This window comes from Gorilla gorilla, chromosome 3, assembly GCF_029281585.2.
Source record: "Gorilla gorilla gorilla isolate KB3781 chromosome 3, NHGRI_mGorGor1-v2.1_pri, whole genome shotgun sequence".
Taxonomy (NCBI): Eukaryota; Metazoa; Chordata; class Mammalia; order Primates; family Hominidae; genus Gorilla; species Gorilla gorilla.
In genome coordinates this window covers 161,241,404-161,267,495 of record NC_073227.2, presented here as the reverse complement: position 1 = coordinate 161,267,495, position 26,092 = coordinate 161,241,404, and the positions used below count along the sequence as shown (strand labels likewise).

General features: G+C 35.5%; 1 protein-coding gene across 3 annotated transcripts in view; it reads left to right on the top strand.

Annotated features, from left to right (window-relative positions):
* MGAT4D (MGAT4 family member D) overlaps window positions 1–26,092 on the top strand; it is a 56,019-nt gene that overhangs the window by 18,643 nt on the left and 11,284 nt on the right. For 2 of the 3 annotated variants that reach the window (XM_019024975.4, XM_055384726.2), the window contains exons 3-9: window positions 95–232; window positions 4,767–4,900; window positions 7,893–7,939; window positions 14,648–14,761; window positions 17,649–17,724; window positions 20,012–20,126; window positions 22,915–23,045. In XM_019024975.4, coding sequence (XP_018880520.3) covers window positions 95–232; window positions 4,767–4,900; window positions 7,893–7,939; window positions 14,648–14,761; window positions 17,649–17,724; window positions 20,012–20,126; window positions 22,915–23,045 — 755 coding nt within the window. The remainder of the gene's footprint in view (window positions 1–94; window positions 233–4,766; window positions 4,901–7,892; window positions 7,940–14,647; window positions 14,762–17,648; window positions 17,725–20,011; window positions 20,127–22,914; window positions 23,046–26,092) is intronic. The other variant, XM_063705556.1, reaches the window with a different exon arrangement.

Below are 26,092 nucleotides of genomic sequence, written 5' to 3'. Positions count from 1 at the left end.
TGTGAGTTTATTAACACCCCTTTGAAAAAATTATTCCAGGGGAAGAAAAATCCCTATGATCATATACTCAGAAGCATTATTTTTTTTCTTTCAGTTGCACAGAAAGCAGACATATTAAATAAAAATGAAACAGTATCTAATACACTTGAAGACTTAAAGTTCTTTTTTCCTCATCTAAGGAAAGAAGGTAGAATTTATCCTGATGTAATCATTGGCAAAGGGAAAACTGGTGGTAAGAAAACTTAGAATTGGAAAATTAAATAAAGGTATTTTGATCTTTGGGGACATGCTTTTAAGTTTTAAGATGTAATCCATTATTATCTTACACTGATATGCAGACTACAGCCTATCTGGCATTAATTTGGATTACTGGAAGTCAGTATATTGTCTGGCAGAAAATAATAGTTTCATAAACACTTGGTGACTTGAATTCAAATTTAGCATAACACAAATGCTTTGAAAATAAGTAATATAAGTCAAATATACATTAAGTATATGCCAAATGTTTGGCAAATCTTTTCTCCTTGTTTTTGGTAAATCTATTCTTACCTGGTTATTTTCCTGTTTCCCAGTCTTTCTGGAGACCAAGGTCAGTAATAGCTTTATACAACAGGTGATGTTTGAGGTAAGCCTTGACAAATGAGTTCAGGTTCACCAAGTATACAAGACAAGAAGAAGCTTTGGAGTTTGAAGCAGGAATATTAAGCTAAGTCTCAGGATACCTGCCTTTCCTATAAACCTCACTCATTCCAGTGAGTGAGTCACTCTAGGCCAGGCCCATCGGCTCCATGTTTTAACATACAGTTTTGTTGGAACATAGTAAAGCTTATCCATTTACTTGTTGTCTATGTCTGCTTTTGTGCTCCAATGGCAGAGCTGAGTAGTTGCAACAGAGATGGTATAACCCAATAGCCAAAAATGCTTACTATCTGCCCCTTTATTTAAAAAAAAAAAAAGTTTGCTGACCTCTGCTCTAGGCAGTTCCTTGGGAATAAGTAGTGTTGTTTTGTATCATATGCCTCTGATGACATCGTTTATCTATTGCATTCTGTGTTCCGCTTACTGAGTTCTATGTTTTCTCACATTATCTCATTTAATCTTCACAATCCAATGCAATAGGGCCTATTATTGTCATCTGTTTTACACCTGAAAAAAACTGAGGCTTAGAGAAATTAAGAAACGTCTTGGGTTCATACTTGTAAAACTCTTTACCTGTATATACATATACATGCATATGTGTTGTGTGAATGTATGAGAAAGTACATGCTAGACAAAAGCTATAGTTTGTAGGATAAGGAAAAGTTGAAAGACACACGCAAGAAAAACAATGCATAGAAATGATAAGATATTAGACACCAAGAATAAACATAACCTTGCATAAGCATCAGCAAATATAAGTGGAAGCCCATGACACAGAGCGAAAGGAAGGAGAGAGAGACATGGTGGTGTTTGGGAGGAGCAATAGACCTCCTTGTGTAGGGGGTTGGAGGGTTGAGATAACCCAGTTATCAGAGCTGTGTTAAATCCAGAATAATTTTCTAATTCCCCAACTATTTATTGATCTCCAATCATGGTGTATGTATTTATCCTTCTTTTGAGGCCCTTTTGGTGGCTTTTCTCAATTACCAGACGGGATTTAAGGAAGATTCTGTTCCAGGCAACTAAAAAAATCCTAACACATGAAACATATGTAAGAGGATTGAAGCCTGTGGCAAGGCCTACTAGGGAATCCATCATCAGTCTTGTTTATTCTGTATTCTAATAGATCTTGGATAATTTCTGCTCTCTGTAGCCCCTCTATAACTATTTTTTATTGAACCCCTCATCATTTTGTGCCTGGTTTATGGAAACATATTTATAATTTATCTTGTGATTTTAGTATCACCAAAGTCAATCCATTCTTCATACTTTCCTCGAAGATATGTTAGTAAAATTCATCACTGATCATACTTGACTCTTGCTTAAAATCCTTCAGTAGACCCTCAGTGCACATGAGGTGAAGTTAGCCCCTTGGCAGGGTATATGCAGAAAAGGCTGTATCTTTCAAATCTCAGTCTCTGCCATGCCTCTCCTTTCCAGAAACCACAAACCACTTGCAGTTCTCACAGATAGGCCAAGCTCTTTGAGAACAGATAGGACAAGCTTCATATATTCTGCATGTGCTAACCACTGCCTATAATGAACATACCTCCTCTGGCAAACCATAACTGATTTGTAATGTGACTCCCTTATACAATATGACTTTTCAGCTTAAATGACAACTTCTCTGTGAATTCTTCCATGTCTCCTCATTTAATAAGCTTCTACTCTGTTCTGGGCACTTCTTAGGCCCTGGGATATGGGGTGAACAAAACATAGACCCCACCTTCATAGAGACAAATGATAAGGTAATTATAATATAAAGTGACTGGTGCTGTGATAAGGGAAATACCAGGGTGGAGCCAAAATCCTATGCCATGCTTTCTGGAAGAAGTGTCATATAAGTGACATGAAGGGCAAAAGAATTGGAGTAGACTAAGTAGGGAAGTGGTAGGTGGTGGATAGCGGAAAGTAGAGGGTGGTCATCCAGATAGAGGAAAAGAAACATGCAAAAGTCAGATGGCAAGAAGGCCTAGAAAGGATGTGTGTCTTGCATGCACAATTGGGGCTGGAGGGTATTAGTAGCAAGACCATAGACACAGGCCAAATAATAAAGGGGCTTGCCCCTGTATTATTTATTCAATTTCAACTTATTATCATTACCATGTATCAGTCTTTATGTTAGTGCTGGATTTATAATATAAGCACACATGAAGGTGTCTCTGCTGTCTTCAAGCTGACATTCTAGATAGGAATGAGTTACAACAAAAGGAGTGATGAGTACTATGAAAGATAAGGTAAGAATGCATAGCTGGTGAAAGGATTAAGCATCAATTTGTGATCAAAATGACTAATATTTAGTTGAATCCTGAGAAATAAGTAGAATTATCAAAGGAAACTAGAGGAATAAGAGTATTCTAGGCAAAAAGAATGGCGTGTGCAAAGGCTTCGAGATAAGAGTGGTATTTGGTCAATTCGAAAAGTGTGGGTAGTTGAAAAAAAGGGATAGATCAGCACCAGGTCACTAAGGGCCTTTTAAATTCTTGTAAATGCATTGTAAGGCATAGGAAGCCATTCCAGGAATTGCTTTTATACTGTATCTTACAGCTTGAAACTTGATTCCTGCCTCAATCTATCCATAAAAATCAATTCCAGGTGGATTGCAGCTATAAATATGAAAGGCAAACAATAAACTATTAGAAAATCACTCAGAAGAATGTCTTTATGACCTGAAGATAAGCAAAGATTTCTTAACAAGACCCAGAAAACCCAACGAACAAAGAAAATGGATGACAAATTGCACTACATTACAATTAAGAATTTCTCTTCATCAAGGGGCAAAACATTGAAAAGGGAACCAAGAGTGGGAGATAATATTTAATAACACATATAACTGACAAGGGGTTCGTATTCAGAATATATAAAGAGTATCAATACAATCAATAAGAAAAATGCGGACAACTCATTAGAGAAATGGGCAAGAGCTTAAACAAGGATTTTACAAAAAAGAATAGCCAAAAGCCAATAAGTGGCCAGGCACAGTGGCACATGCCTGTAATCCCAGCACTTTGGGAGGCTGAGGTGGGCAGATCACTTGAGGTCAGGAGTTCGAGACCAGCCTGGCCAACATGGTGAAAACCTGTCTGTACTAAAACTACAAAAGTTAGCCAGGCATGATGGTGCATGCCTGTAATCCCAGCTACTTGGGAGACTGAGGCAGGAGAATAGCTTGAACCCGGGAGGTGGAGGTTGCAGTGAGCTGAGATTGAGCCATTGCACTCCAGCCTTGGCAACAGAGTGAGACTCCATCTCAAAAAAAAAAAAAAAAAAAAAGCCAATAAACATGTGAAGATATGTTCAAACTCAATAGCAATCAGCTGTTCCTTCCAAAGTTCCACAGTTTTTCTTAAGTAAATACTTCTCAGTTTATCAGGGCCCTGAAATGACTGTTTTCACCTTTTTTTTTTTTTTTTGCAGTTTTATTACTGCTTTCTAGAAAGAGGATTTTCTGAGTTTCTCACTTAGCCATTCTGGAAGTTCTTATCCCTATCTTAAAGAGGGGGACATAAGGCTGGAGATGTTGTGTATCTTGCCTAAGCCCATATGGCCAGGTACCAGTATAGTTACGATTGGTAGCCTCAATCTTAGCTGCACCCGTACAGCCAAGATGTGTACCTCTTGGAGCCCTAGTGCTCCAGCTATTTTTGGGCAACAAAAGTTACTTAGAGATGTGGATTCATTCCATCAAATCATTTAGAAATTACTTCATACATTCTTTCTCAGATGAAAATATTTCATAGTAATTTTTTCCTGTTTTGGGTTCCAGTGTCTTGTTAGGAAAAGAAGAGAGAATCGACCAATATGTGACATTTTATACTCAGTTAGATGAAGCTATAGTAAGTGGAAAGTGGTTAGTTTTATTTGTGCTACACCAAAATCTTTTAACATAAGAACATCTTGGAGTCTGTTTAGTGCTTTTACTAACAATCCACTGCAAATTTCCTCAAAAAGAAAATGAAATATGTGATAAAAATTAACATAGTTTGGATTACTTTTGTAATACAGTTTCAAACACTCATTTTATTACCATAAGACTAACCCAAACATAGGAATAAGCATAGAATGAATGCTAAACTATGTTTTTCTCTGTGGTATGGAATGATGATTTCATACTCCTATGTCCACAGTTTCTTTTGCGCTGGGTATTTCCACTGTTAACAGAGGAAATTATAGTTACCTGAAACAGACACTGACCTCTGTTGTCTCCAAGATGACGCTCTCCCAAGAGAAGGATTCTGTAGTGATTGTCTTGGTCGCAGATGTACGTATACAAAATAAGGAGCTCTCCTTATTCTCACTCTATGGTCTCCAAATTCCCTTCCTCAGTGGTAATAATCATTGTACCATGTTGAAAACTGTTTTCTTAATTTTAAAAAGCTACCCATAGATGCCTTTTCTGGATACCAGACAACATACTTAATACTTCTTCGATACTGCTGAGAAGGAATTAAATATGTAAATCTAAAAGGACATCATAATGGCTTCATGTGGGAAATATAAGATTGCTAAATTTGAATTGCATTTAATATAGAATCCCTGAATCCCTGCCTACTATATGGCTCAGAAGTTATATTTACAAACAAAATTAAAATTATTAAAATCGATGCTAGTAATAAAATGTGCCCAGTCCAATAAGAGTTTGGTATATGAATCAAGAGATAATTTGTATTAAGCAACAACACCTATGATTGAGAGACTTTCTTATGCTTGAGAGATTGTAGATGATTTTTATACACATTTATAACCTGCATTACATCCCTGTGAGGTAGCTATTACTGTCCTGATTTTAGGGATAATGGACCTAGATCTTACAGAAGGTAAGTAACTTGCCCAGTAATTAATGGGGCAGATTCAAGCCTAGGTCTCTCTAATGACCCCAAAGATTTCCACTGTTCCTAATACCATTTAAAACTATAAAGTACTGTGTGAATATTAGCACCATAAGAATTTTTGGAGAGAAATTTGGCAACGTGTGTTAAATTTAAATGTATATGTACTTTGTCTCAGAAATTCAAATTCTGGGAACTTATCCTAAGGAAATAATCAGGCAAGTGTATAAAAACAGTAAAAATGGTGGGGCATGGTGGTTCATGCCTGTAATTCCAGCACTTTAGGGTGCTGGGGCAGGAAGATCACTTGAGCTCAGGAGTCTGAAATCAGCCTGGGCAACATAGCGAGACCCCCTTCTCTACTAAAAAAAAAAAAAAATCATAGCTAGAAATGATGGTGTGCACCTGTAGTCCCAACTACTTGGGAGGTTGCAGTAGGAGGATCATTTGAGCCCAGGAGGTAGAGCCTGTAATGAGCCATGATTGCACCACTGCACTCCAGCCTGGGCTACAGAGCAAGGCCCTGTCTCAAAAAACAAACAAATGAACAAGCAAACAAAAACCAGTAAAAATATGGCAGTATAGTATGGAAGTTGAGAACAGACTCTGGATTTAGAAGACCAAGGTTAAAATGCCAGCTTCTCTACTTCCCAACCAGTGAACCTGAGCAACTTACTTAATTTATCTATGCCTCATTTTCTTTTATCTCTAAAATTGTGATAATCATATTGCCTATGCCATAAGGTTGTTGGGGGATGAAATTAGCTAATATATTTAAAGTACTTAGAGTGATGTGTGGCACATAGTAAGTGCTCAATAAATAATTATTTCAAGGATTTTCAGTGCATTGTTGGGTTATGAAAGCATAATATTGGAAACAACCAGAATATCTACCCATAAGAGGCTGATAAAATACCTTGCTAAATATCTCCACAATGCAATACTCGGTAGGCATTGAAAGAAGAATGAATATCTATACTCACTGATACAAAGTGATGTTCATGTCCTATTGTTAAGTGAAAAAAAGCTGTAAAGCATCATGTTTAACATAATGTTATCATTATGTTAAATAGGAATGAAGGAAAGAAGGAAAAGATGGAGGGAGGGGAAATATATAGAAACAAATGAAATATATGAAGAAAAAAGAAAATGAGCAAACTTTGGAATGATATAAAGATATAATTAATATAAATAATGGTTATCTCTAAATGCTGGGATTAAGAAGAACCTTTATTATCTTTTCTTTATTCTTTTTGTTATTGCTTGAATTTTCTATAATAAAGATGTCTTTGAATGCAGAAAAAACTTGAAACAGAACAAGCAATAGAAGAACTATTAGAAAAATAGAAATGAAAGATTAAAATCATTGCATCCCAGTTTAATTTATTAATATTAAAAGAAAGCATGCACATAATCTCCAAAATGTTTCATCCTATTGCCTTATTTTATATATTAGAATCCTTACTTCTTTGCTGTTAGCACAACCCATGTCTGTCTAAAATGTTTAGATTTGTAATAAAACATTGGAGGAAGATTTTTAAATGGAATATAAAATGCTTATGAAATATGACTTTGACACCGTGTTTAAAATACAATATGTTTCAGTGTGAGACAAATAGCTAGTGATTCAATTTATGGTTAAGAGCCTCCAGTACTATAAGAGATTTATCTACATCATGTCTGCTATTTTTAAACAAGAAACCTGAGTACATACATCCAGAGTTGCCTTCCAGAGTACTCAGATTCAACAACAGAACTGTGATTGTTCCAAATATTTTCAAAATTTTGTGTTGGAAATGCTTATGGGCCCTGAGGCTGCATCTTGTAAATGCCACGTTATTTTTTTTAAAATTATCCCAAGAGGTAAACCATCAAAAGCTTTTTGCAGGAGTCTGTCATCTAATCTAGCACACTGTTCAATGAAGAGCAGGTCCACAAAGTTTATTGTCAGGAAGGCAAATTGGAATCAAGCTGAGTAATACTGTCTGGAGAAATATGATGTAATTTTGAAGTAAGCTTATTGTCATATAATACTCAGGAAATGAAGAGTAGTTTTCAAAAGGAGTAGTTCTTTGAAATAAGCCATTCATAGATGACCATTTTTAGACTAAAAACATCTTTAGATATATAATATTTTATGTAATCTTATATATCTAAAAAGTATATAAATTTAAGGGTAAATTTTGGATTGTAATATTTCACATTGTGGCAAAGAGAAAAGAATGAAATATTTCCTGTATTCAAGTCAAATTTTTTAAGAACATGGATATTTTTAAATCTTTTAATAGAAAGTAAAAACACTAAAAATTATTAGTATGCAATAGCATTTCACACACAAATTAGATTTATATGTAGCAAAAGAAGTTGTATTAATAGAACTATGAGACATGCTTAGTTTCAGTAAAATGTTTTTCTCATTTTTAGAGTAATGAAGATTATTTACATTCTGTTGTTAAAATGATTACAAAAAAGTAAGTACTGTCTGATATATTTTTTAATTAGCCATTCTTTCGTTTTTCTATCTTATTTTTTCTGTCCAATTGTATAATTATTTTCTTAGTGATCATATTCTTGTTAATGAGTATAGCTGGCAGAAAGAACCTGTAGTCCTTTCTAAGCTGTGATGAAGTATGGCTTAATGGTTTTCCCAATTTTGCTGGATATCTACCAATTAGAATTTATATTTTTCATGTTATACTGTTTATCCTGCATGATAACCATTGGTACCGAGAGAAGCCCATTGAGTTATTTTTAAAACATTCCTGTATCCTTTACTGTATGAAGTTATTTCACCACTTCTGCTTATAATCTCCTTCAGCTGTAAGCAGCCGAAGCACGTACGGATTAACCAATATGAAGCTCTTTATCAAGCAAGATGCTGTGGAATGGACCCTGCCTTCCAAATCCTAAGTTCAAATAGGTGATACAACTTGAAAAAGAAACGAAAAGAAAAGAGAGAGAAGGAAGGAAGGAAGGAAACAAAAAGGAGAAAGGAGAAACGAAAGGAAAAGGAGGGCCAGGCATGGTGACTCACACCTGTAAGGCCAGTACTTTGAGAGGCCAAGGTGGGTGGATTGCTTGAGCCCAGGAGTTCGAGATCAGCTGGGCAACATGGCCAAACCCCGTCTCTACTGAAAAAATAGCCCCCAAAATTAAGCCGAGCCTGGTGGTGTGCACCTGTAGTCCTAGCTACTTGGGAGGCTGAAGTGGAAGGATTGCCAGTGCCTGGGAAGTGGAGGCTTCAGTGAGCCAAGATCATGCCACTGCACTCCTGCCTGAGTGATGGAGTGAGACCCTATCTCAAAAAAAAAAAAAAAATTATAAAATAAAGAAAGGAAAGAAGAGGCTAGCACTGTCCTAGTGGTAATGGGGAATAAATATGACAACATGTAGACGAAGAAGTATTTAATTTAACTCTACCTGCAAATATCAAGAAGGACTTTCCTGAGAAGGTAATAATTGAGCAGAGTCTGAAAGAATAAGTAGACATTCTTCAGGCAGACAGGGGGAAAATGTCATGCCTGATAAATAGAATTGCTGAGGAAGGCAGAGAGACCAAAGAAGGAGCATGCTAGACTTTTGAACATGTAAGTCTATTTTGGAAATGGGTATTTGGAGTTAAGGCGGAAGGACTGGTGGGAGATAAGGCAGGTGCTGTTGACATCACGAAGGGCCTATGCACCATGCTAAGAAATATGCAGTCTGTGCTGTAGACCAGGGCTGCAAATGTGGCCTTCAGGCTGAATCTGGCTGACAGGCCGTGTTTTGTTTAGCCAGTAAAGTGTTTTGCTTTGTTTTATTTTTCCTCACCAAATAGCTCTAGTGGCTGAGGCAGTTAGTTGCTCTAGTCAAAACAATTCCAGCTAGTAAGTGTAGAACGAATGGAATTGGAGAATCACCGTTTTGAAGCGCGTCATTCAAAACGCGCTTTAAGTGAGAGAGTTGGGGGAACTTTACGAGGAAGGTATGCCTGTCAGTGTCCGCACAGGAAAACTCCTGGTCGTTCAAATGGAGGAAACAGGCAATTTCACACAAACAATTGGTCAAAACAAGTTTCAGAGGACTGAGAGCACAGAAGGGAGAAGAAACAGCACAGAGCAGCGGGAAGGAGAGGACATTAAACCCGGGGATCAGAGGCTCTGGAGATCGGCCTCCTCAGCAGCTGGAACCTCCGCCACCGCGGGAGCTGAAAGAAGAGGCGCATCCTTGGCTTCGACTGCCTTCCAGGCTCTTGTCACTTACTGCTTCCCGCAGGCAGAGGCCAACCGGTACCCCGCTAGCAAGGGCGTCCCGCAGGACAGGATGCACTGCAGAGCAGAGGGGTGCGATGTGCAGTGTGAGCTGTGAGCAGCCAGGGTCCAGGGACCCCACCCTCACCTCCAGCAGCTCGGGGTCGCTGAAAGTCTGGCGATGGAAATGATGCCAAGAAAGAACTATTGAGAGTTATTCCCCCGACTTAAACAAAACAACAAAACAAAAAACCCTGAATGCAATCAAGCCTTAGGAGCTGAATTCCAGTTTACAGGATACACAGCAAATAAAGGAAGCCATCTGGGGCAAAACAATCAAGATGTGGGACCTTCTGTAGAAAACTGACCCAGATTCTTTAAAAAGTGGAATGGGGATGGGGGAAGAAAGAAAAATGACGGTGACCGGTCTAGATAATAAATTTTAAAAAGAAATAGGGATAATCAATTACAATGAGGGACCTTATTTGGGTACTTGTTTGAGCGCCTACTCCCCCAAAATAGGCACTTTTTAGACGACTGGGGACATTTGAAAATTGACTATTATGTGATGTTAAATAATCATTTATAGTTTTGCAAAGTGTGAATAATGCCATTGGGGTTATCTAAATAAATGTCCTTTTTAATATTCACACTGAAGAATGTAAGGGCGAAATGATATCCAGCATTTGTTTTAAAATACTTAAGCAAAAAAGGGGCAGCTGCGTAGATGAAACAAACGTGGCAGAAAATAAATGCTTATTGAAGGAAACTGATTTGGGGTTTATTATATTTCTATTTTTGTGGATGTTTGGTAATTTTTATAATACATATTTAAAGAAATGAATGTAGACTATTATCAGTACATTCAACTGATAGGAAGAAAAGTCAAAACACCTGTCTTAAGGGACACAAATACTGTTTGGGAGGTTTTGAGGTGGAAGCACCTGGAGTTTTTACTTGTGCTGCAGTAGAGAGAGGAGGGGCTGATGAAGCAAGGCAGGAGGGAACTGGAGACTCAGGTGGAGGGAGCTTTAGACAGCACTGAGACCAAAGAGGAGGTGAGAGCAGGTGAAAGAGTAGAAAAATTAATTTGTTGGGGGGAAGACAGTGTAATCATCTTAAAAATCCTTTTTTAAAGATTTCTCTTTTCTCTGTGAAGGAGGTAAGCCCCTGTGTTGAGAAGAAGGGATTCATTGGCAGTGAAGGAACTTAGGGTAGTGAAGGCTTGAAATAGGTGATTTATGTGAAGGGAGAGGGATTAAATAAAGATTAAACAAAACACCATATACATCTAGTTTTTCCCCTAAAAGACTCCCCAGGAAAAAAGTTACCTTATACTTGAACCCTTAAAAAATCTTCTCATACTCAAAGATGCCTTCTCAGTTGCTTTATTCTGAACAATAAACTACTATCCTGAAGTGGCCTCAATCTATGCTAGTTTGGTATTCTTATAGGAGACTCCTGACAGAATCAATTAAAAAGAAGGCAAAGGTGTAAAACAATTCCTGGAGATATGACCGCATCATTGTAAGCCTTTTGAAGATCACTTAAAAAAATTAGAGTATGTGGTTACTTGTAAAGATCTCCAATGAAAACATTACCTAATGTATGAGAATACTTCTGATTTGCTACAAAATTTTCAGAGACAATGTCACTGGTTTTAGAAATTGCCGTATTGTAGTTAGAATTGAAAATCAAGGATACTGGAAAACTATGTCAGGTGATTCAAAAAGTGATTCTAGTGGTGATAATTATATTGATAATACCAATGCAGGATAAAGAGTTGGAATAAAATTATTTTTTGTGAAAGTAGAGTAAAGCAATAATTTAAAATGTGAATAATATAATAGTGAATATTCACTATTTAATATTCATTATTAAATTATAATAGAATAATTTAATAGTGAATATTAAATTTAAAACATTATCAAAGGTAATATAGACATATAACTTTTAAATTTACATGTCTAAACTTTTGCCTATTTAATTTAGCTAAAAACCCTTTTCCTAGGTTTTCTCATTAGGGTAATGAGAGATTATTTTATATTTGGATTAGTCCTAAATTGAAACTATATAATTTTTAAAGGACTCATCTATGTTTGTATATAGCCTCATATGAAACTGTATATAACTATGCACTTTACGTAAACCTATAGAGTTGTAAGATTTCCACTCTTGTATGACTATGAGGTAAAATCACTCATTTTTAATGGCAAAAACCTAGAGTTATATTATTTTCTCCAGTCATTGGAAACTAGCAATTCCCATATAATTAGGTCAAGGGCTTTTGATGCTGTATATAAATAACCTAACAAGCTATAAAAGTTTTAGAGAGTCCTAGAAAGGTGTCAACACACAAAATTTCAAGTATCTTGCTTAAAACAGATTGAATAAAACCAAGACTGGAATCTTTCTCTCCATCATGACTGGGAAATTATATCATCAAAGTAGAAATTGTAACTTAACTTTTGGTGCTTTTTGGACTTTAGATGGAATTTTCTAGAGGACAAAATTTGTGTATCTCTGTAATCTAAACTTTTTGATGATTGTGTGTGCTGCAACTTGATGTTATTTCCCTTTACCTCTACTAAATTGCCGCACAAGATCTTGTAGTTTAAAGTTACACAAATTCATTTAAAAATTTAGATATTATGTTACTAACTTTTACCACAAAGCAAACAACCAAACTCTCCATTCTTTTTTTTCCACGCCAGTATTTTCTATTCCCCAAGGAACATATTAGAGTTCGTTTTTTAAAAATCTTTTCATTTGATATATCATAAAATCAGAGGGCAGCCAGTAAGACTTTCATCCCCTTCACTCCTCCACTTATGCTCCCACCAAAATAAATGACCAAAAACCTTTCCACTAATGTACAGAGCCTGGGAAGAATTCCAGCATGTATTTTGAACAGTTCTTTCCCCCCAAGTTTTTAAGTTACTATTCCAGTTTTACAGATGAGGAAATTAAAGATCAGAAAAAATAAATTACTTCCTTGAAGTTAGGAAGTAAAACAAGCAAAATTGGCACAGAGACTTTTCTAGGTCTAAAACCCATATTCTCTCTAGCACAATATGCTACTCCAACCCCATTTTCGTGATACATACCCATTATAAAACATGAGCTTTCTTCCATGTGTGTTTGTGTGTGTTTATATATACTCAGGCAATCCTTGATTTGCAAGATAGCATGGGGCCATAAAAATGATTATGCAAGTTGAAACCATGCAAGCCAATATTAACAAACAATGGGAAAAAAATCACAATTGTTCCATGACCTTTAAACGTATGTTAAAACATTACTCTCTGTCAACTATAAATACATAGAAAAATGAAAAATATTGTTAAGCTAATTTATTACACTGTAATTTAAAACATTAAAATTATTGAGTATTAACGATTTTATTTCTTTTAAAAATTTTATCAAGAGTAATTTAAATGGTCCTTGCCTTTTTCTTATCACAGAACTTAAAATACTGAGCAAATGTCTTTTCTATGCTTCAGCAAATTGTTATACTCCTTTCTAAGTTTGGATCAGTTCCAGCATTTTATCATTTGTGTTTTCAATGTCATGAAATATCTCTGAGAGTTCCTTTAATGTGAAGTTTTTCAGCAGCATCATTTCCTATGTGACATAATTTTACCACAACCATTTTTCTCATTTGTCAGTTAAGTTCACCTTCACTAAGTTCCCTTTTTTGCATCTCTAGAATCTCTCAAATAGAGGAGGTGTCAACATTCCCATGATCAGCTCTTTTACAGCACATCCAAATTCACCACCAGCATTCACTTTCTGCACTTTCATCTGTCAGCCAATTTCCTCTTTGGATTACCTACTTTTGTTAAATATCATGTAGGCTTATCACTGGGAGGCGAGGCAAGACAACCACATGTTTTGCTGTCAACAGGTGAACTAAATAGTAGATGTACAGTGACCAGTCACCAAAAGACTTTGAAAGAAGTGATGCAATTAGTCACTAATGATGATGTGCATCTGCTATTTATATAGTGATTTGTGCATTGAAGAGCTAGCAGTGAAGTTTGTACTTCACACAATTGTTCACAATATATCATGACTACAGTGTTGTTGTGGGAGACTGGTGTTATTTAACTAAAACACAGTAACTGAAATTTATACATTCAGAATTGTACAAAGCAAGGACTATTTTGCCCATAATGGAGATTATGCATATAAAACTGTAAGCTTTTAAATTTTTTATGTAGTACAAAATAAACATTTCCTTGAACCTTTAACATGTTAATAAATAATGTAATGCCTAAATTCCAATCTCATTTAAAATCATATTATCTCTAAAGGAAGACCATTTAAAATTTTCTACTTGGTTTCCCATCCTTTACCTTGATGGTACAAGATTTATATTGGAATTTTTGTGAATCATATTTTATGTAGTTTAGTGATGACCTTGTTGGTCTATCAACATTAACGTTTAAAAATAAAGATGCTAAAGAGTATACATAGTCCTCCAATGAGTTGTGGACAAGAGTCTGACTAAATCCTTGCTGGCTGGGGTAATCTAGTTTCAGGAGCCACATTGCTATTCAGTAGGACTCTTATTAAATTCAAAATTATGCATTTAAAAATCATCAAATATTCTTGCTTTCTTGCAGTCACTGTGTTCTCATAATCCATGAGTTTCATTGTTTCAAATGTCAGAGTACACATCTGGCTATAAACTTTAAAAATGTCAAAGTACCTGTAATTTTTATAAGAAGAAACTAATTTTATATTGTGTATTTTAATATGTCTGTTATTAATTTATAAAAAAACATGCTTTGGCTAGTTTTATGATGCTGGTATCACGTATCAACATGTGAAATAATTCAAATCAAATATTATGTGGCCATGCATAAGAAAATTATTTTTAAGTATTTATGTTATTCTGGAAAATTAAATATTCAATTATAAGTCTGCATTTACTTCTATTTATAGATTCAAAAGGCAAGTGAGGTCTGGATCCTTAGAGGTCATTTCAATACCTGCCTTTTTATACTCAAGCATGTTAAATGCCAAGCACTTAGCTGAGGCCTCACAAAAATTAGCCAGGTATGTCATATTAGAAAATAGTAGCCTTAAATAACTAACTTCATCTGATAAAATCTTGGAATCAGCTCATATTAGAAACTATTTCAGACACAGTGGTGTTCTGGAGCTGGCTTCTACTGGCTTGCAAGACCCAACTATGTGCATCACTTCCCAACTCTGTGTTCAATAACATCGAGTTGATAGCATTAGCCACAGTAGGAGTATTTATACCATGGAAATGGGCAAAAGCTACAAAGCAGGATGTCCATCCCTCCACCCCCAAGTCAGTTGTTAAACATTTACCAGCACACCACTGATGGTCTATGTTCACGTTTACAGACAATAATTAGCAAAGGCATAATAATGAGGAGGGGGAGAGCCTGGGTTATAACTCATTACAGCTGGATTCTAGTCCCAGCTGTTCTGTTTGCTGGTCATTGTAGGCAGGTAATTTCACCTTTTTTTCTTAGCTTTCCTAACTTTCTAGTGTGTATAATGACACCTATATTGCATAATTGGAAGAGTCATTATGAGAATAAAATATATTTGTGAAAGAATCTTAAAAAATTAAAAGCTCTATACACATACAAAGGATTATAATTTGGGGTATTAGTGTGGTAAGTATTATGGGAAATGTAATAAGTTGGTCCCTCAAAACTTAATAAAGAAAAAGACATGCCAGAAATCAGAAAAAGGTCTTATCCCAGGAAACCGATTAGCCTTCTTTTGTGTTAAAATTATAAATGGTGTGTCAGAATCTAGGAATCTTTTAAGCGTTTTGTTTTGCTTTTAATTAGTGGTCCACATTATGCCCAGTTTTTAGAGTCACAAAGCTGGGAGTCATCCTGGATCTTTGTTTTTCCTTCAGCTTTTTATATCTCTGTCATTGTTTCTTTTTAAAAATCTCTCTACACATTGTCCTTCTCATCCTCTTTCCATTGGCTTGGATTTAGTTCAGGCCTTCACCATTACAGAGTCCCTAATCCTAGCCTAACCTAGCCTCTCTTACAATTCATTCTTCATGCTGTACCCAGAAGAATATTTTCTCATATGAGATCAAGTCCAAAGTTTCCCACATATCATAAAATATCCTTCATGATCTGGTCTGCCAACCTTGCAATCATTAACTTCCTTCTGTCAGCTCTCTGTGCCCTAAAACTAAGTGGCATGCTCTTCCACCCTTTCCACAACTTTGAAAACTTACTGTAAGATAGCCAACATTGTTGATATCTTCACGTAGCACTTATCTAATTGTTGTAATTTTATTCTTTTTTTTATATGAGGTTATGAGACACAGAAGGGCAAGAATGACCTTGGGTACTGCTTTTTTTATATTCAGGACCTGGTCTGGTTTCTAGCTTAGTATAAGAATAAAGTTTCTTTGGGTGAGTTTATATCCAGGCAACCCTATGAGCAGGGATGAGCTCTTGCCCCAGACTACAAGCCTCCCTACCGAGAAAGCAAGCAGGGCTCTCATGCCTCACCCCTTCCTGCCTGCCCACACCTTCGCACCTTTGGCAGTGGCTTCTGTGCTCATATCTGCATTTCCCATTCACCCTGCCCCCAGATTATGCTCAACAAAATTTGTGCTCAGTCAAAATTATTACAAAGTTCAGCTAGGAGTTTCCTTCACCCTGTGACCCCTCCCCAGTTCCACTGGCTGCCTTCCCTTCCCCAAAGAACTCTGTGAGATAAGGCCAGGAATGATGTCCCTGGGCTGGAGTTGGGGACCAGGAGTGCCTACAGGGCTCTTCCCGCTGCTTCGTCTACTTTTATATTTCTCTTGGCTTCCTAAATCCATTTCAGCTCTAGGTAAGGTTAAATCCTTCTCTCATGTTCTGGATTTTCAGGTTCCTCAGTGGGGATGTGTGTATGGAGGCCAACTTTTCCCCCCTTACTCTTTGGGAACTTGCAGTTTTTCAGCCATCTCACAGAGTTTGCAGTGGCAAGCCAGTTCTTTCAAAGGATTTGTGAATTCTTTAGGTTTTCCTGGTATGTTGCTGCAGTGTTTCTTGAAGCAAACGTTCACAATATGAGTCTCCAGGCACTGTTCTGCCTGGCCAAGCAGGAGCTGCACATTAGTCCTGTCTCCTATCCGCCATTTTTTTTCTATAATTGTCTCCTTAATTCTTTTCAGTTATCATTCAAAATTTTTGACTCCCTAGAGTTCAAATTGCCCCAAATTTGGCCACAATCAATCAGCTGGAGAGTAGTAATTCATACAATTACTCCATTCCCTAGGATTGGGAGAGTTGGGGCAATGTGTGCTCACATATTTCATCAGAGGCCAAACATAAAGTCACCTTGTGAAGGGAGTTAACATTGGGTTTCTTCAAGAGGACCATGAAGAGTTCCAGAGGCTTGTGGAGACTACTTTCAAAATAAAAACAAAAAAAGCAACCTTTCCCTTCCAAGTAAACCAAGGGGTAAGACTTAGGGGAAATGGTTTAAAGACCCATAAAAAGAAATATTAATACTCTGTAGCAGATAGTTAACCCTAAGAATTGGGGAGAAAACTCTTGGATGATAGAATCAATAAAGAAAGCTGTTAGGAGAGACATTGAAAAAAGAATAAAGTTTCTTTATACTTTCATTTGAACAAGACCTAAAATCAGAATATTAACACTATTATCTAGATCAAAACTTATCTAGATAGAAATGTAAAACAAATGGGTTGTGCTTATCCTGGTTTAGCAATGGTAGACACTGTTCATTGAATAAAGATGGAAAACTTTTTAGTATAAGCATATTCAATTTTACTTAATTGAAATTAATTAAGTAAAATTAGTTACTTAATTGTAGCTAGTACTCTGTTAGTAAACTGCCAGAGTTTTTTAATTACTAAAGTATGCTTATAAATAAAAATTAATAATGACAAATATTAACAGATCTTATTGATTACCTTTAGTTGGCGAATCAAACAGGTATTGGATTTTTGCATTTTGATGCTGTATGCCCAACCCAAGGCCAAGTATTATTTACAGGTCAGAAATTGGGGTGTGTGTGTGTGTGTGTATATATGCCAATTATATCTGTAGATAGATATAATTTAAATTGAAAGTGTTACTTTCTCCCTCCTTCCTGTAATTTCTTCTTCCTCATTGTATTCCTCCACCTTACTTTATATTCAGAAAATAGAAAATACTCACTGTATTAAAATGCCAAAGGAAGTTTAGAATTGATTATATATGAATATTCTTACTAGGTTCACTGTTACAGAGAAAATTATAGTTACCTGAAGCAAAATGAAAAGAAAATCTCAAAAAAATGAAATTGTAGTGCCTATATTTATTTCTTGGCTTACAATTTTATTAGATTAAGCAAATGCATTTTGAGCATTTGTCAGACATTGTATACACTTATCATTGCTACCCTAAATTTACTCATAATACTTTATGAGTAACACAGTTCTCAGTGCCTTACTGTATTTGTAAAAGTAAATAACTTATATATAGTTTGTACCCTATAAATCTCTCCACATTGTTAAATAATAATGTTGTGCTTCTAAATAGTAAGTATGGACCACACTACATAGACAATGTGCTCTTATTCGAAGAATTTGCAGAAGAGAGTTGTAGACTAGAGAGAAAGTTAGAGAAAGGCCTAAAGCAAGGTCTTCTCTTTCACTGGAAGAAAAAAAAAGGTCCCTTTTGATTCCTAGTTAGTGGCAATGTCATGAAAACACAAGATCCAGCCAATGTACTCTTCCCAATTTGAAACACCACAGTTCTATTCTGTGTCCTCATAGTGTGCCTGAGGACTGCCACATTTTTCTTAATTACTTATGAGGCCCTCTTAGTCTACAGATTATGCATAATATATATTAAATAAAAAAGAAAACTCATTTCCATTGCCCTCTCTCTCTTATGGAGGATATTTTTAGGCTTACACCATTATTCTAACCAGCTAGTTGTGGAGTTGTGGATGAGAGTGCTGGTTGCTTTTTGGCTTCTCTTTGCTGGGAACTATCTGGAGATAAAACGTGGCACCTTTCATCACAAGCATAAAGCTACTTAGTCTTAGCTATGGTCTGAATGTTTGCATCTCTCCCAAAGCCTCCCAAAGTTTTGTTTTTGTTTTTTTGTTTGTTTTGTTTTGTTTTTGAGACAATGTCTTGCTCTATCGCCCAGGTTGGAGTGCAGTGGCATAATCGCAGCTCACTGAAGCCTCAAGTAGCTGGGACTACAGGTGCACACCACAACACCCGACTAATTTTTTGTAGTTTTTATATAGGCAGGGTTTGACCATGTTGCCCAGGCTGGTCTCAAACTCCTGGGCTCAAGCAATCTGCCTGCCTCATCCTCCCAAAGTGCTTGGACTATAGGCGTGAGCCACGGCTCCTGGCCTCCCTCCCAAAATTAATATGTTAAAATTCTCACCCCCAAGGTGATAGTATTTGGAGGTGGAGCCTGTGGGGGGCAATTAGATTATGCAGGCAGAGCCTCATAAATGGGATTCGTGCCCTTATAAAAGATACCTCAGAGAGCTAGCTAGCCCCTTTTACTGTGAGGACACAGTGGAAGCCATCATCTATGAGGAATAGGCCTTCAGCAGACATAAGCCTGCTAGCACCTTGTTCTTGGCCTTCCCAGGCTCCAGGACTATGAAATATAAATGTTTGTTGTTTATAAACTACCCATTCTATGGTATTTTGTTATAACAGCTCAAATGAACTAAGACATTCTTAAACTAGAAACTGAAGTATTTGTGAGGATGAAAGTGGATTTAGATAAAGAGACTCTTTCAAAGAGGGATTTAGATGGAATGTTTAGTATTTAGGAAAGAAACAGATACTCTCTTGTCTGGTTAATCTCAGAATCAAACATGGAGCAGGGTGTGGTGTCTCATACCTGTAATCTCAGCACTTTGGGAAGCCAAGGCAGGAGGCTCACTTGAGCCCAGGAGTTGGGAGGCCAAGGCAGGAGGATCGCTTGAGCCCAGGAATTCGAAACCAGCCTGGGCAGCATGGTAAAACCCTATCTCTACAAATAATGTAAAAATTAGCTAGACATGGTGGCACGTGCCTGCAGTCGCACCACGGCACTCCAGCCTGGGTAACAGAGTGAGACCCTGTCTCAAAAAAAAAAAAAAAAAAAAAGGAAATCAACTAACTGTAAATACCTTCAATTAATTGAAACTGAAATAAAATTATTATTTTATAAAAACATTTTCTTCAGTATATTCACTTGTATTTTTTATTTTCAAGCTAATATAGCTTTACTCAATGGAAGCATCAAAGGTACTAATGTCTTTTTGGGTTTTTTTTTTCAGCTAGAAGATGATATCATAGCTAAAGAGATGTACTTTACAAAAATAACAGATTTTGTAGGTAATATCAGTTCAAATAATTGGTTTTTTATTGAGTTTTCAATGCTTGGATTCATAGGTAAGCAATGGATTTACTTTGTTGGATCAAGTTTTTTAGCACACAGTAATTTAAAACATTTTAAACAGTTTATCAGTTTGTTTATTACTAAATGAAAAAGAATGGCATGATTTTTATAAAGACACTGTTATCTTAACAGTATAATCAGATGCAAGTACCTAAATTCCAGATAATGTATTTTCTTAAACCAAACGTTTTTCTAGAGAGATCAAATTGACATTTAGACACATAAGTCATAGAAACATAAAAGAGTTACCATTTATTAAATGCTTGCTGTGAGTCTGGCACACATGTTAGCTGAGTAGCTAAGATGTACTTTTCTCTGCTTTACAAGAATACTGAAACTCAGATAATTAAAATTGTAGAGAAAGGGATTTTAACTCAGTCACTGCAATTTCCAGTATGCTAAAGCTGACAGTCTTAAAAAATATAAAAACATAATAGAAATTATACCCACCACAGAAAATTCCCAAATACTATACCCATTATGAGATTTTTTTTTACTACCCTTCCTTAGATTTTCCTTTTAAATCCTTCAATTTTTCTTTCTTCACTTCCATGCTTTTTTCTTTCCTTTGAACCTCAAGTATTACCATACTGCTTATTTTATGGTGCATGACATTATTAATTCATACAGGAGTTCTTCCTTATGTATTCTTTCCTTTTATTCCCAATCCCTACACCCTCTTCCTGCCACTCTTCAATATATTGTTCACTCTAATATCTTCAAAATACACTTATATACAATATCCATGTGAAATATTTGGTGCTTTTCATGTTTGTATATTCCTATTCCTTACATTTTTGTCCTCAAAACGTGATTTCTAAATTATCAGCATGTTCTTTTATGTTCATTTAGTTTATTGGTTTTTTACTCTTACATAAGTGCTGCATAATGATGGTCACTGAAATTTATACATTCAGAATTGTGCAAAGTGAGGACTACCTGTTTTGCACATAGAGATCATGCATATAAAACTGTAACCTGCTTTTAATTTTTTTACATCAACAATCCCATGATCAGCTGTCTTATAGTCACATCCAAATTCACTTCCAGCATTCACTTTCTGTGCTTTCATCTGTCATCCAGTTCTTTCTTTTGATTACCTACTTTTGTTAAATGTCATGCGGATTTATCATCAGAAGGCAAGGCAAGGCAACCACACGTTTTGCTGTCTACAAGTGAACTAAATACTGGATGCACAGTGACCCATCACCAAAAGACTTTGAAAGAAGTGATGACTTATCACTTATCACTCACATTTGGCTTATCTATTTCCTGAGTGGCAGACCTTAATTGCTTCCAATTTTCTGCTACCATGAAAAAATGAAGTGACATATATGTCCCCTGGAGTGGACCACTGAGGATTCACATAGCTCTAAGTACTGCCAATTGCTTTACAGATTGGCTATACAGTTTACGCTCTCATAAGCAGTGCGTAAAAGTTCGTGCTTCCCCATATGCTTGACAACACTTGGTTTTATCTATTATTATATGTATATATTTGCCATTCTCAGTATAAAGCATTTCTGGGGTTGCTAGTGAGGTCCATCTGTTTTTCGTATACTCACTCGATGACTTTTTTTTTCATGTTTTCTGTAAAATTTTAAGGGCCCAAAGGTTTTTCCTCAGCCTTGGTTAAAATAAGAAGGAAAATTTTTGTTAACAGTAATACCCAAAGTAAAGCATGGAGACAAAATAATCTTGCTGATGGATTAGTCTGAGAATTTAAAATTCTCAAAAAAATTTATCTCTCTCAGCAAAGTCAAGTAAGAGACACATAGAGAATGCTTACATTCTGATCACAAGAGCACATTGAACAAGGAGCACTATTTATGGGATGCCAAATCTTATTCAAGTTTTAACTTACAAAAGTTTTTCTTTTAGTTATCATAATAGCAATTCGGTTATTCATTATTTGCTAAAAATATGAGCTTGCCAACTAGAATTTTACAGCATGGTGACAGCAGGTTAGGAATTGAATCAGCTATTTTATACGTCATTAAATCACTTGCTTTGGTTACTACATAAATAGGTGCAAAAAATTAAAATACAATTATACATTTTATTAAGTGACCCATATAAACTTAAGTTCTAGTGAAGAATGAAGCATGCTTACATCCTACTTTCATATTTATCAAATCATTAGATGTATTTTACATTATTTACTTTGAAGTGAATATGTACTTGAATCTTATCCCTTCAACTTCATTTTAAAATTAAAGATGCAGTATATAAGAAAAAAATTATTAGACCTAATGGAATAATATTTTAAAATATAGTAAATCTTTAAGAATAACAAATATAAAAGAAAAATAACATCCTGTTAAAATAATGCTCAAATATTGAAATAAGAGAGTACTTTAATAAAATTAAGTACTAAAAACGAAAAATGTAGTAGATTGATAAAGTGCTACAAAAATCAGGTAAAAAATACAGTTTGTACAAAATTAAGTAAAAGATTACAACGCCTACATATTTCGTTCTATTCACTTATCTTTCACTTGATTTAGACAATCAATCCTCACATTAGTTATCACAATTGATTTCCTGACAGTATTGACTATTCTAAACCTGCTTATATTCTCCTTCAGATGTGGTAATCCTTAATACTTAAGCAGATATAGTGTTTAATTTTATCATTGTCTAACTTCAGCCGTGCTTTAATCTTTATTTCTAAGGAATGGGACATATTCAAATTTTAATAACTTTTGCTTTTTCCCATGTTAAAGGAATGAACAACTACATGTGAATTACTTGCATCTAATTATATTTTTTTTTCCATAGGAAAGCTGTTTAGATCTGAGGACTTAACTCACTTTGTACGGTTTTTCTTAATGTTCTACAAAGAGAAACCCATAGACTGGCTCTTGAATGACATTTTTCAGGTAAAAGTGTGTGACACAGGAGAAGATCTTGTGAGTATTTACTTTATGAATACCAAATATTTTAGGAAAAATATTATCTATCTAATGTAATTACCTAAAATTTGTTTACCAAACCAAATCTGATGAATGCATCAATTTTTAAAATTTCTAATATCCCAAATTTTGATCTTTCTACCTACTAAATGAAGTAATGAGAGACCCCTAAAATGCAGTGAAAAGTAGAAACAGAGGGACAAAAACAGAGTGAACAAATAGAAAAAAAATGATAGATGTAAATTCAAACATGCCAATACTTACATTAAATATGAATGATTAAAATACACTATTAAGAGTTCATCAGAGTAGATTTTTCAAATGATGCAAATACTGAAGTCAATACTCAGTTCAAATATTATAGATAGGTTAAAACTTGTGGATGAAAAAAATATATACCATACAAACACAAATCAAAGGAGATTTGCAGTAGTAGCTATTTATTTATTTATTGAGACTCATTCTGTAGCCCAGGCTAGATTGCAGTGGCACAATCACAGCTCACTGCAGCCTCAACCTCCCTGGGCTCAGGTGATCCTCCCACCTCAGCCTCCTCAGTAACTGGGACTATAGGTGCACGCCACCATGCCCAGCTAATTTTTGCATTTTATGCAGAGACAGGTTTTTGCCATGTTGCCCAGGCTGGTCTCAAGCTCCTAGGCTCAAGCCATCAGCCCACCTTGCCCTCCAAAAGTGTTGAGATTACAGGCATAAGCCACAATGCCCAGCTTGTAGTAGCTATATTAATATCAGAATAGACTTAAAAGCAAAGAAAAAGACAGTCTAGGGATCAAGAAAGATGTTATATATAATAAAAGGGTTAATTTACCAAGAAGACAACAGAGTCTTAAAATACATGAAGCAAAAACTGACAGAACTAAAAGAAAAAATAGACCGATCTACAATTACAGTTGGAGATTTCAACTGTCCTCTCTCTCAGTAATCAACAGAACTGATAGGCAGAAAACCAGCAAGGAGACAAAAGAACTGAACAACACCATCTGCCAACTGGATTTAATTGACATTTAAAAACCACTACATCCAATAACAGTAGAAAATACATTCTCAAAAAACAGATACAACATTCACCAAAATAGCCACATCTTGGATCATAAAACAAAGCTTAACAAATTTAAATTGAAATGATTTTTAAATGTATGTTCTTGTACTACAATAGAATCAAATTAGAAATCAACAACATAAAGATAACTGAAAAATCTCAAGCACTTGGCAATTAAACAACACACTTCTCAATAAACCCTAGGTGAAGGAAGAAGTTTCAAAGGAAATTAGACAACTCTTTGAAATGAATGAAAATACAGTGTTACAACGCTTCTGGAATGCAGCTAAAGCACTGCTTAGAGAGAAAGCTTATAGACTTAAATCTATATCTTAGAAGAGAAGAAAGATCTCATATTCATAATCTCAACTTCTACATTAACAAACTAGAAAAAAGAAGGGCAAAATAAAAGGCAAAGGAAGAGAGGGAAGAAAATAATAATAATAAAAGAGAACAGCAAAATTAAAAGCATAAAAATAATAGAGAAAACCAATAAAACCAAAAGGTAATTTTTTAAAAAGAGCAATAAAACTGCTAAGTTTCTAATAAGAGTGACAAAAAATACAGGTTATCAACATTAGTAAGAAAGTGGGAGTTCCACAGCATACTCCACAGATACTAAAAGGATAATAAGGGAATACTGCAGGCACTTCCATGCATATAAAAGAGCAACTTAAAAATGAAATCCATCAAAAATTGTAAGCTATCGAAACTCATCCAAAATGAAATTGGTAACCTGAGTAGTCCTATATCTACTAAAGAAATTAAATTATTATTTTTAAATCCTGAAAAGGAAATTTCCATGTCCAAAGGGTTTAAAGGTGCATTCTACTAAACAGAGATGAAATAATAACAATTGTATATAATATCTTCTCCAAAATAGAAGAGGAAAGGGTACATCCCAATTCTTTTCATGAAGCTGGCATTATCATGACATGAAAACCAGACAAAAACAGAGCAAAAAAGGAAACCAAGGCCACATATCCCTCAAGTATATAGACAGAAAAATCTTCCAAGTAATAGTGCATTGAATCCAGCAATATGTAAAAAGAAAAATACACCATACTAATTGGTATTTATCCTATGAATACAAAACTGGTTTGTTTGAAACTCATACAGTGTAACCCACCAATTTCAGATTCTGAAGAAGAAAAGCCACATGTTAATATCAACTGATGCAGCAAAATCATTTGACAAAATTCAAAATTCATACATAATAAAAACTCCCAGCCAATTAGGAATAGAAAGAAATGTCTCTGACATGTTAATGTGCATCTAGAGAAATCCCATAGCCAACTTCATGTTTAATTGTTGAAAACTGGATGCTTTCTCTCTAAGATTAAGAAAAGAATAACCATGTCCATCCTCACCACTCCTATTCAACATTTTACTGTAAGTTCAAACCAGTGCAATAAAGGGAAAAACAAAGGCACATGAATTGAAAAGCAAATGCCATGATTGTCTATGTACAAAATCACAAAGAATAAACACACACACACACACACACACACACACACACACACACACACACACATACATCCTAGAACTGATAAATGGGTTTGAGCAAAGTTGCAAGATACAAGGTCTATACACACAAAACTCCATCATTTTTCTGCAAAATAGCAATGAAAAGTTGAAAACCAAATGTATTAGTCCATTTTCACACTGCTTAAGGAACCACCTGAGACTGGGTAATTTATAAAGAAAAGAGGCTTAATTGATTCACAGTTCTGCATGGCTAGGGAGGCCTCAGAAAACTTACAATCATGACAGAAGGTGAAGGGGAGGCAAGGGACATCTTACATGGCAGCAGGAGAGAGAAAGCCAGGGGGTAATTGCCACACATAAAACCATTAGATCTCATGAGAACTCACTCACTTTCATGAGAACAGCATGGGGGAAATTTACCCCATGATCCAATCACCTCTCACCAACTCCCTCCCCTGAAATGTAAGAATTACAATTTGACATGAAATTTGGGTGG